The sequence below is a fragment of the Nematostella vectensis genome, chromosome 11 (assembly GCF_932526225.1).
Source record: "Nematostella vectensis chromosome 11, jaNemVect1.1, whole genome shotgun sequence".
NCBI lineage: Eukaryota > Metazoa > Cnidaria > Anthozoa > Actiniaria > Edwardsiidae > Nematostella > Nematostella vectensis.
In genome coordinates, this window is record NC_064044.1 from 12449433 (window position 1) to 12461545 (window position 12113).

Below are 12113 nucleotides of genomic sequence, written 5' to 3' on the forward strand. Positions count from 1 at the left end.
TAATCGTGTTCCGTAACGCCATTGTAATAAATTTGAATAGATTAATTTTGACATCTATGAATGGCTTTTCTCTTATTCAGCGCGCAAACACGTTCAGGTTTCGTCATGCAAAACAAACATTCCAACATCGCCCCCTAATGCTGCTACTTTCCACGTGCACATTCCTTCGTTTTAATTCTGCTAATGTATACCTGCATTCTTTGTAAGAGGGTAATTGAGAAAGATTACGAAAGGTATCTCATGGATGGCAAGCGCTCCTCGACTTTCAGCGTTCGATGTGAACTTGAGCGTTTAGATTTCTGTGTACGCAACACAAGCGCATACATATTCCGGATTGGCGTGATCTGCAGCTTAAAAGGAAAAATTTGGTAAAAGCCTAGCCATTTTGGATAGAACTTTGGAAAATAACTAAAATAACGAAATTGCTTGGTAAATGAAAGACTTTCCGTAGAAAGACATCGACATCATCGTTCAGAAAAGCAGAGAAAGCCTTGTCTTGTTCTTTGTGTGGTTTCTCTATCCCAAATAACGTTGACACATGTCTAAGGCTGAACTTAGGACAGATTTATCGCGATTAGGTGGGAGAGTCGTAGTGTTTTTTCCATATTTGAACCGCTCGATAAACTCACATCGTAAACAGCGGGAACCTTAATTTCAACTTCTGATCTGGGCCAATCAAAATATCCAAGAGAAAGTTACTAAGTCAGTGGCCAATCAGAGACTATTATAGGTTTTCCTGTGAAAGCTGTGACGTCACGGAACACGATTATCGCCGCCGTTGCGTAGACGCTACGAGAGGATTTCGCGAGTCAGCGGCTACACGTAGGCTATGGTCCCAGAGCCTCGTGCGTCTCTCTATTTAGTGGCAAGCAACCTCGCTGGCCTCTGAAAAGAGAGACGTCGAGGCTCTGGGACCAGGGTACATGGACACGCTCGAGGGGGCTAATTTATAACGCTGTGTCTACTTGCACGGCTTCCGGTAAAGGAGGAAAAAACTAGCTGCACGGCTGACTCCCATTTTCTCGATTTTTAGCCTAGATAACAAGTTTCTGGCTTTGAAACACTTCCACGATTATTAAGAACAGCCAAGAGATGTTTTTTTAGCTTGAAAAGCTGTGCATTGAGTGACCCGCAAATGCTCGGCACAGTATGAACGAAGCGTGGAGTTCAACACCTCGTTTTTCGCCATAACAGCTGTGCAAGGAGAAAAAAAGTAGATGCACTTCCCTTTTTTCTTTTTGCCATTTAGCCAAAATGAAAAGTTTTGACTTTAAAAACCTCCCAACGTTATTTAGAACCGTCAAACGATGGCTTTGAGCTTGAAAAAATTCGCTAAAGGCGACATGCGAATGCTCGGCACATGATGAACGATGCATGAAATGTCGAACTCCACGCTTCGTTCATACTTTGCCGAGCATTTGCGGGCCGCTTGTTGCATAGCTTTTCAGGCTAAAAATCGTCGCTTGGCTGTTCTAAATAGTCGTGGAAGTGTTTTAAAGCCAGAAACTTGTTATTTAGGCTAAAAATCGAGGAAATAGGAGACAGCCGTGCAGCTAGTTTTTTTCCCTCCTTTACCGGAAGCCGTGGAAGTAGACACAACGTATTTATAAGCTTGACATCTTGTAATATTTCTAGTGATTTTACCCCATGCCTATATGTAGGCTTTTCGCGTAGCGTTCGCCATCGGCTGTATACATGGTAACCAAGGACGGGATTGGAAATTTTAGAAACGGTGTAAACAAAATCGGGAAAGCGGAATCCATTGCAAGCAAGACAGCCCCCCCCCCCCCCCTCCCCCTACCCAAATAAAAATCGTGCAGGCACCAAAAGAAAGAAAACAAAACTAAAAAAAAATCGAGCAGCCATAATTCCACTAAAAAAAGCAATGGATCAACTACTATACTACTATAAACATCGAACTATAAAAATGTGCCCCATTCCCCATCTTTTCCCATGTAATTGCCATTACGTCATCTCTAAAATTATACCGAGCGGTTGAGGCAGCCATCTTTTGATCTCAGTTCTTTCAAGGTTTGTTTCGCCACAATGGCGTACAAAGCGCAAGGCATTCGGACTTTGGGAATCGCTCAAATAGTGATCGGTTCCTTGATGGCAATTTTCGGCATTTCATCTGTTGCTACAGTATCCAACTGGACTTCAATCGCTGGATTTGGTATTTGGATCGGTATTTGGGTACGTAGAAACTATCGTTTTAAGCTTAGCTATGCACGCTATGGATTATTTTCTTCTTATTCATTCGAATAGATAGCTAGTCAAGAACTTAGCATCGAAACGTGCTCGAGATTTAGCTTACCTGACCAAACTTAACTTGAAAGCGGCGTTAAAGCTTAGTAACTTAACTGTGTGTACATTTCTGTCATCTTTTGTCAAAGAAAATAGATCGATAAATCTGCGAAGTCCTAGTAGCCTGATTTTCAGGACGTTAGAGTAATTCACTAGTGATTTATCTGAAAAGCAAAACACTGGTGTTCAAAACTATTTTATCGTTCGGAATACCCATGCTCTAAAAAACAAAACAAAATGGCCGCACAATCTCCCATGTGCAAGGGCACCAGGAATGCCCTGCGGTATAAAATGGGCGGACCGACAGTGCTGAATAACGTATGCGCATGCGCGTGTTCTGGCGAAAACAAACAAAATCCAGGGGCTGAAGAAGGGGAGGGGCAGGGGGGGCACCAGATCACCCACTTTTGAAAGTTGGGGGTGAGCACCACCCCACTTTTCTGAGCGGATGTTTCTTTAGATATGAACGTTTTTTAAACCAACTGGTTTCGAGCGGTATATATGCAACCGACAACAAATTTGTTGAACAGTTTAAAATCCTCGCGTCCTTATAAATAGGATTTAGAACCACCACCCCCCCCCTGAAGCCACCAACCACCCCTTCCCCTGAAAATACTCCATCTGAAACCACTACCCACCCATCCCCCCAAACTTTCGCCCCTGCCACTTATGGGACCATTCTGCCGCCCCTGAAATCTCAGTGTTGAATCGTTCTAATGAAGGATACGAAAGGCTGACTTTGGTCGCTGTTTTGACTTACTGTACAGCATTAAAACCAAACTTTACAAAAGATGTCAGATTTGTTTGATGATGAGGGAATCATAAAGAAGATTTTAGCCTTGATCAAACTAGTTTTCTTAGCATTAGCCAAAATGTGACAGTTCGTCGGTAAAATGCCACCATTTCAAAACAAAAAGGATGGTTTAACCGCGCTGTACTGGAACTAGTCTTGCATTTTTAAGCACTGTCAGGCGGACCTGGTTAACAGTGGAACATTGATGAGGGATATATTATATATATATATATATATATTCTGAGGGATATCATCTTAATGTGTTTAAAAAACAAAAAACTACTATTTTCATCCCTACAAGCCTGTTTCATGGTTGCCCACTCATCAGGGGATACAGGTCTGTAGGGATGAAAAAGTAGTTTGCATGTTTTCCAATATTGGGCTCTACATCCATTTATCAAGCACTCTTTTATGAATGCCAAAAATCATGCACTATGCTGGGGGATATACACCTATTTCATAAAGGGTTGTCAGTGCAAATGGCGAACGGCAATTGGTAAATGGCTTATGGGTCATAATTATTCATAAAATAAAAGGAGTTCAAAAAAGTCCAGCAACGTCAGAGCCACCCATTGGTAATGGATAATTGTTTTAATTTATCCATATTCCTCGAGATGCATATTTACTTTCGGTCGTAGAACTGTCATTTGCCATTCGCACTGACAACCTTTATTAGAATAGGTGTATATGTTGATATCAAACTGGATTGTACTGTTTTAGATGATAGGAGAAAGAGGCACATTGATGATATGGCACTACATATAATAAAAGACCACAATAAAAAAGAGAAGAAAACACAATCCTTTAAATGACAACCAGTTGTGTGATTATAAACTGTTGTTTTCATGAACAACATGATTGATTTCACATACTTTCTATCAATACTTTACATGATATCTATTTATTTGTTTGTTAGTTTCAATTGTTTTATAGCTTGTATAAAAAAATTTCAAGTTTTCACACCTAGAAAAATATGATGTTTCTAAGTAATTTAAGTAGTGCATTACTTTTATATTGTCAATACTTGCTTTAGGTTGTTATCACAGGCGTCCTTGGCTATATTGGAGCAAAAGATAACAACACCCCTAACAACTGCCTGGTGAGTGGAGACCTGGGGGAAGGGGTTAGGGGCGATATATAGGGGGGCGGGGGAAGGGGACTATTGGAGCAAAAGATAACAACACCCCTAACAACTGCCTGGTGAGTGGAGACCTGGGGGAAGGGGTTGGGGGCGCTATATCGGGGGGCGGGGGAAGGGGACTATTGGAGCAAAAGATAACAACACCCCTAACAACTGCCTGGTGAGTGGAGAACTGGGGGAAGGGGTTGGGGGCGCTATATCAGGGGGTGGGGGAAGTGGGCTATTTTGGAGCAAAAGATAACAACACACCTAACAACTGCCTGGTGAGTGGAGACCTGGGGAGAGGGGTGGGGAGGGCTTAGCCATATTGGAGTGACAACTCCCCTATCAACTGCCTGGTGAGTACATTTATTATTTTTACTTTATTTTTTGGGTGGGTGGGAGGGAGGGTTCAGCCTTTTTGTTGTTGATGTGTTTGTTTTGCACACAAACTTAGAGATCCCTTGGTAGCTCCAATCTCATTTATACAACAACACTCATAAATTGTGCGCTCTGATTGGTCACAGGTACGTGTGTTATTAGAGGACACATGCACTCTTGTCGTCAGCATGCGCGCATGCTCCCCAAAATCTAAGTTGTAAAGTAAGAAAACATTAGTTGTATAATAGATCTCATTGTTTTGTGCGTCTGTCCTTTGATAGGACACACAGAAGATGTCACAGCGTGTCATGAACAACAGTTATGCAACCCAACTGTGCTTTTTTGCTATTGACACGCTGTGATGTCACCCCATCTATAAGAGGACAGACACAAGCAAAAATGAGGTATTATTTGTTAAAATATTAAGGGTATTTTGGTAAGAAATTTTAAGTCCAAAATAATGACTTTTAATGTAATATACAGGAGTCATTAGAAATCTTGGATATCACAGCTTATCTATGAGAGTTGGCAGCTATGCTGTCTACCTGATTCATTAAAAATAATATTCTCTCATTTTGTGGCTTGGTTTAACAGATTGGCACCATGATTGGTTTTGCGGTGACGGCATGTGTGTTAAGCGGCATAATGATTATCTGCTACTCCATTGCTGTTGGACAATTTTCATATGAACTCCGCCAGAGTGGGAATTATGGCTGGGGGGGTGGGTATCCACCAGATGAAGCCAGAGCAGGGCTGGGTTTTGGTATCGCCCTGCTTATTTTGGCCCTGACTGAGTTCTTCATTTCATTGGCATCTTCCATCTATGGTTGTAATTCATGCTGCTGTGTAGCTCCATCAGTCAGGGTAAGACAAATTTTGTTAAATTATTTCTGATAATTATTAAATGTTATTGTTAGTTTTTCAGACATCACTATGAAAATAAAGCCCATTAAAACACCCTTACTTTTTTAACTGGATTTTAATGGGGTTGTAATGACATTTTAATGGGTTAATGGGAGACTCCTTTTATTCACTTTTTTTGTGATTTCATGCAAAGTCTTTCTGGGCTTGCTTTCATTTGAGCCATTCCAGTCTATTGGTCATTCATATCATATGGAAAAAGTTTATATATTGATTTCCTTCCATTTTACCACTAGCTACTATCCACTAGCAACTAATATTGTGCAATTTCTTATCAGGCAAACCAACAGCAAGTTGTGTACCTACAAGCTCAGCCTGGACAACCTGGACAACCGGGTCAGGTCATTGTTCTGGGGCCAAACGGAGCTGTTACCGGAACCACAACCATACAGACCTACCCAAACCAAGCACCCGTCATCATCCAGCAACCGGGAGTGGCTCAGGCATGTGGCCCCCCTCTCTCCCCTTTCCCCCAATACATGCAGTAACCTCCCAACCTTCGTGCCCAAACTTACATACCCATCACCAACCAGAAACCTGAAATTGCTCAGTATTAGTAGATTAATAGTAGATTAGGATTAGTAGTAGATAACTTCTACTACTAAGGCCATGGCTCATTTGCACATGGGTCTAGGATCTGATTGATGTGCACACTGAGGCATTTTTTATCTTCTTCCTGGTTAGCCCACCTCCTTCCGGATGAAATATTCTTGCGAGATATTAACAGATATTTTCCCACCATCAACAAAACCCCGAAAAAGTTTTTTTTTACCTTTTGGGAGGGTGGGAGTTGACAGAGTTTACTTAAACATTGTGTTCATCATGAATCTTTTTCTTTCAGGGATCTTGGTTTCAAGGAGCTCCACAGGGCTACCCCCAGGGGTATTGTCAGGGCTACCCCCAGGGGAACAGTCAGGGTTACCCCCAGCAACAGCCTTACCAGGTATTTACTAGATATTTGGCAGTTATATGGTGAGCAACAAAAAATCAAGCTAATAATTGATAATAGTAAACTCTATTAATGGCACTGGGGGCATGTGCCCGATATTTTCAAATATTTTTGAAAATTATAATTATAATGACCAGTAGGTGAGTGGCTGTTCCATGCCCCTCATATATTTTGATGCCTGCTGCAGCTCTGTTAACAACAATGGTTTACTCAACCCACAAAACACCGGTGCATCACATTTAGAGTGCTTATAAAAATGGTTGACATCTGGACTTGTGCGCTAAAATGCTTCTCAGCCTCATTAGCATTTTACAAAAACCCATGGCTTAGCCTGCTAGCTGGAATTGGAAAATGAGTTAGTCACACGCAAAGGCCAAAATACAAAACATTTCTTAAACGCTGAATGGGAGATGGCTAGCAGGCTAACACAAGGTCAAATGCAAACCTCTTTTTAGTACATTCCCCACGTGTTTGTGGCCGCTTTCCACCTCCTATCTGTAGCCTCTCGTGATTGCCATAGACTGATAAAATATATCATATCATAACAATGAGGGCAAATCTATTGTTGTCTGCCTTTCTAGATGTTTCTCTACACATTACACTTTTTTTATAAGGACGTCAATTTTCAGTTGAGGCTGGGCCGTTCTTATTTTTGGAGCATTTTAAGGCTGAATAATGTTCTTAATGATGTTCTTAATTTTTAGTGTATATACAAATTTAATACACAAATGATAATTAGCAATTATATATAGGTTGTTATTTTGAGCACAATTTTATTCTGCGTTTAACAAACAATATTACTGCGACATTCCGCAGCATTTGATAATAATTTCATAATTTTCAATGTGGTTATTTTTCCATTTTTTTATTTTGTGTTCACACATCCTTAGTATAAATCAATGTAAATTGCTGTCGCTTTAGCAATGTTCACGGGTCCAAAAGAGTTCACTATTTGTAAGTATCTCATTCCGTTTATTTGCTAGCATTCGTAGAATTATCTGTGTATGCCAGTAGCGGATCTAGTAAGAGGTTTTAGAAGGTTTAATCCCCCCGTTTGGGCTGCCAGAAAACCATATGTAACAAAATAATTACCCCCCCCCCCCTTTGGGCGGCCAAAAAGCCATATGTAACAAAGAAAATCCCTTTCCCCCCTTTGTCCTTGAGCCAAACCCCCCCCCCCCCCCCCCCTTAGCAAAAAGCAATATTTTTATTTTTCCAATATCTTAACCTCAGCATGTTCTTACAATTTGGTGAAATCTCAAGGTGGACGTTCTTATAAAAAGGGTTCTTATAAAAAAAGTGTAGTCAAGAATCCCAAATACCTGCACTTGTAATCACTGTGCCATCCCCTTTCTATTGCCATTTCTATTACATACCTGTCAACCTCCGAAAATCTCAAGGCTTGAGAATTTTTGGGGGGAGGGGTGGGGATATTCATTTTTTTGGGGGGTGGGAGGGTGGGTTTAACCTTGCAGGCGTTTGCCGTATAGAAAGCTCTCGCGAACAAATCCTTTTAAAGATCTCACGAGGGTGTTCGATAAATTGTGCTATGCAAGGGAGTTGTTGTTTCAAATATTTTAATAGAAAATAGGCAAAATGACAATTTTCTCTAGAAAAAAATTTCAGAAGCGATAAAAATCGCTAAAAAGCAGGAGATTTGGTGCTCAACGCGGGAGAAGGGGTCCAAAATCTTGAGACTCCCGCCTAATGCGGGAGAGTTGACAGGTATGCTATTATATATATTTATATATATATATGTGCATCTTTTTCCCAGACTAAGAACGAAGCATCAGCACCCCCAGCCTACTCAGCCCAGTGAGAGTTTCCAAGAAAACCTTGTCTACATCCTGTGATATGGCAGCCGTCGCTTTATAGTGTGGTATACTCAGGTGGCTTGCACCATTAGCTTTGGCCAGATGGTCTAGATATATACTAGGATCAGTAGAGACACCTTCAAGCTCTATAGCTATAAACTCACAGTATATTATTCACATTTAACTCAAGGACCTTAAAGTTGCAAAGTTGTGAGCTATCCAAAAAGAGATAGATAGAGTTAATAGCGAAGGATTCCTTGAATGATGAGGTTCTTTTAGTTTTACTAGCAGTGTCTCTGGCTCACTAGAAATGTGGCCATGATGGCCCTTATTGTAGATTGAACATTTTTATATATACTGTAGTATCACTAAACAAATAAATTGATGGAAAGGAATTCCTTGGAAAAGGTTTTTTTAGTTAAACTAGCCTGTCCCCGGCTCACTAGAAATGTGGCCATGATGGCCCTCATTGTAGATTGAACATTTTTATATATACTGTAGTATCACTAAACAAATAAATTGATGGAAAGGAATTCCTTGGAAAAGGTTTTTTTAGTTAAACTAGCCTGTCCCCGGCTCACTAGAAATGTGTCCAATGATACCCCTTATTGTGGATTGAACATTTGTATATATACTGTACTATCACTAAACAAATAAATTGATGGAAAGGAATTCCTTGTAAAAGGTTTTTTTTAGTTAAACTAGCCTTTCCCCGGCTCACTAGAAATGTGGCAAATGATACCCCTTATTGTATATTGAACATTTGTATATAAAGTATCACTAAACAAATAACTTGATGGAGAACAATTCCTTGAAGAAGGTTCTTTTAGTTTCACTAACCTGTCTCTGGCTCACTACAAATGTGGTCTTGGTGATTCAACATTTGAATATGATATCACAAAGCACTAGTTATGTGCAACATAACATACCATGGGCCATGTTCAAAAACGCACTAGCAACTAACATGGATGTCAATTTTGAACTCATGTTGCATGTGAGGTACACTCATCTAAATCACCTTGCACTCGTGTTGCGTTTGAGTTACACTCATCTAAATCACCTTGCACTCGTGTTGCGTTTGAGTTTCACTCATCTAAGTCACCTTGTACTCGTGTTGCATGTCAAGTACACTCATCTAAATCACCTTGCACTCATGTTGCATGTGAGGTACACTCATCTAAATCACCTTGCACTCATGTTGCGTGTGAGTTACACTCATCCAAATTACCTCGCACTTGTGTTGCATGTGAGGTACACTCATCTAAATCACCTTGCTCTCGTGTTGCATGTGAAATCACCTTGCACTCATGTTGCATGTCAGGTACACTCATCTAAATCACCTTGCACTCATGTTGCATGTGAGGTGCACTCATCTAAATCACCTTGCACTCGTGTTGCGTGTGAGTTACACTCATCCAAATCACCTCGCACTTGTGTTGCATGTGAGGTACACTCATCTAAATCACCTTGCTCTCGTGTTGCATGTGAAATCACCTTGCACTCATGTTGCATGTCAGGTACACTCATCTAAATCACCTTGCACTCATGTTGCATGTGAGGTGCACTCATCTAAATCACCTTGCACTCGTGTTGCATGTCAGGTACACTCATCTAAATCACCTTGCACTCGTGTTGCATGTCAGGTACACTCATCTAAATTACCTTGCACTCGTGTTTCATGTCAGGTACACTCATCTAAATCACCTTGCACTCGTGTTTCATGTCAGGTACACTCATCTAAATCACCTTGCACTCGTGTTGTATGTCAAGTACACTCATCTAAATCACCTTGCACTCGTGTTGCATGTCAGGTACACTCATCTAAATCACCTTGCACTCGTGTTGCATGTGAGGTACACTCATGTAAATCACCTTGCACTTGTGTTGCATGTCAGGTACACTCATCTAAATCACCTTGCACTCATGTTGCATGTGAGGTACACTCATGTAAATCACCTTGCACTCATGTTGTGTGTGAGTTACACTAATCTAAATAACCTTGCACTCGTGTTGCGTGTGAGTTACACTCATCTAAATCACCTTGCACTCGTGTTTCATGTCAGGTACACTCATCTAAATCATCTTGCACTTGTGTTGCGTGTCAGGTACACTCATCTAAATCACCTTGCACTCGTGTTGCATGTGAGGTACACTCATGTAAATCACCTTGCACTCGTGTTGCATGTGAGGTACACTCATCTAAATCACCTTGCACTCGTGTTGCATGTCAGGTACACTCATCTAAATCACCTTGCACTCGTGTTGCATGTGAGGTACACTCATGTAAATCATCTTGCACTCGTGTTTCATGTCAGGTACACTCATCTAAATCACCTTGCACTCGTGTTGCATGTGAGGTACACTCATGTAAATCACCTTGCACTTGTGTTGCATGTCAGGTACACTCATCTAAATCACCTTGCACTCATGTTGCATGTGAGGTACACTCATGTAAATCACCTTGCACTCATGTTGTGTCTGAGTTACACTAATCTAAATAACCTTGCACTCGTGTTGCATGTCAGGTACACTCATCTAAATCACCTTGCACTCGTGTTGTATGTCAAGTACACTCATCTAAATCATCTTGCACTCGTGTTGCGTGTGAGTTACACTCATCTAAATCACCTTGCACTAGTGTTGCATGTCAGGTACACTCATCTAAATCACCTTGCACTCGTGTTGCATGTGAGGTACACTCATCTAAATCACCTCGCAGTCGTGTTGCATGTCATGTACACTCATCTAAATCACCTTGCACTCGTGTTGCATGTAAGGTACACTCATCTAAATCACCTTGCACTCGTGTTGCATGTGAGGTACACTTATCTAAATCACCTTGCACTCGTGTTTCATGTCAGGTACACTCATCTAAATCACCTTGCACTCGTGTTTCATGTCAGGTACACTCATCTAAATCACCTTGCACTCGTGTTGCATGTCAGGTACACTCATCTAAATCACCTCGCACTCGTGTTTCATGTGAGGTACACTTATGTAAATCACCTTGCACTCGTGTTGCATGTCAAGTACACTCATCTAAATTACCTTGCACTCGTGTTGCATGTCAAGTACACTCATCTAAATCACCTTGCACTCGTGTTGCATGTCAAGTACACTCATCTAAATTACCTTGCACTAGTGTTGCATGTCAAGTACACTCATCTAAATCACCTTGCACTCGTGTTGCATGTCAGGTACACTCATCTAAATCACCTTGCACTCGTGTTGCATGTCAGGTACACTCATCTAAATCACCTCGCACTCGTGTTGCATGTGAGGTACACTCATCTAAATCACCTTGCACTCGTTTTGCATGTGAGGTACACTCATCTAAATCACCTTGCACTCGTGTTGCATGTCAGGTACACTCATCTAAATCACCTTGCTCTCGTGTTGCATGTGAGGTACACTCATCTAAATCACCTCGCACTCGTGTTTCATGTGAGGTACACTCATCTAAATCACCTTGCACTTGTGTTGCAGGTCAGGTACACTCATCTAAATCACCTTGCACTCGTGTTGCATGTCAGGTACACTCATCTAAATCACCTTGCACTCGTGCTGCATGTGAGGTACACTCATCTAAATCACCTTGCACTTGTGTAACATGTCAGGTACACTCATCTAAATCACCTTGCACTCGTGTTGCATGTCAGGTACACTCATCTAAATCACCTTGCACTCATGTTGCATGTGAGGTACACTCATCTAAATCACCTTGCACTCATGTTGCATGTGAGGTACACTCATCTAAATCACCTTGCACTCCTGTTGCATGTGAGGTGCACTTATCTAAATCACCTTACACTCGTGTTGCATGTGAGGTAC

General features: G+C 41.2%; 1 protein-coding gene across 2 annotated transcripts; it reads left to right on the forward strand.

Moving 5' to 3' along the window:
* Positions 1 to 1966: 1966 nt before the first annotated feature.
* Positions 1967 to 8954, forward strand: LOC5514755 (membrane-spanning 4-domains subfamily A member 8). Of its 2 annotated transcripts, none has more exons than XM_048734642.1 (6): positions 1967 to 2193; positions 4131 to 4196; positions 5193 to 5462; positions 5798 to 5962; positions 6361 to 6462; positions 7390 to 7759. In XM_048734642.1, exons 1-6 carry the CDS (start codon positions 2047 to 2049, stop codon positions 7480 to 7482), a joined length of 843 nt encoding a protein of 280 aa, XP_048590599.1. In that variant the 5' UTR covers positions 1967 to 2046; the 3' UTR covers positions 7483 to 7759. The 2 variants fall into 2 exon arrangements, with proteins under 2 accessions (XP_048590599.1, XP_048590600.1); XM_048734643.1 differs by lacking the exon at positions 7390 to 7759 and adding an exon at positions 8243 to 8954 and having other exon boundaries at positions 1969 to 2193.
* Positions 8955 to 12113: the final 3159 nt, after the last annotated feature.

Bases quoted from the DNA above. Each gene is read 5' to 3' on its own strand.
- LOC5514755 (XM_048734642.1), top strand. From the start codon at position 2,047: ATGGCGTACAAAGCGCAAGGCATTCGGACTTTGGGAATCGCTCAAATA. The intron at 2,194-4,130 runs GTACGTAGAAAC...TACTTGCTTTAG, and splicing joins GTATTTGGATCGGTATTTGG to GTTGTTATCACAGGCGTCCT. The intron at 6,463-7,389 runs GTATTTACTAGA...CTGTCGCTTTAG, and splicing joins CCCAGCAACAGCCTTACCAG to CAATGTTCACGGGTCCAAAA.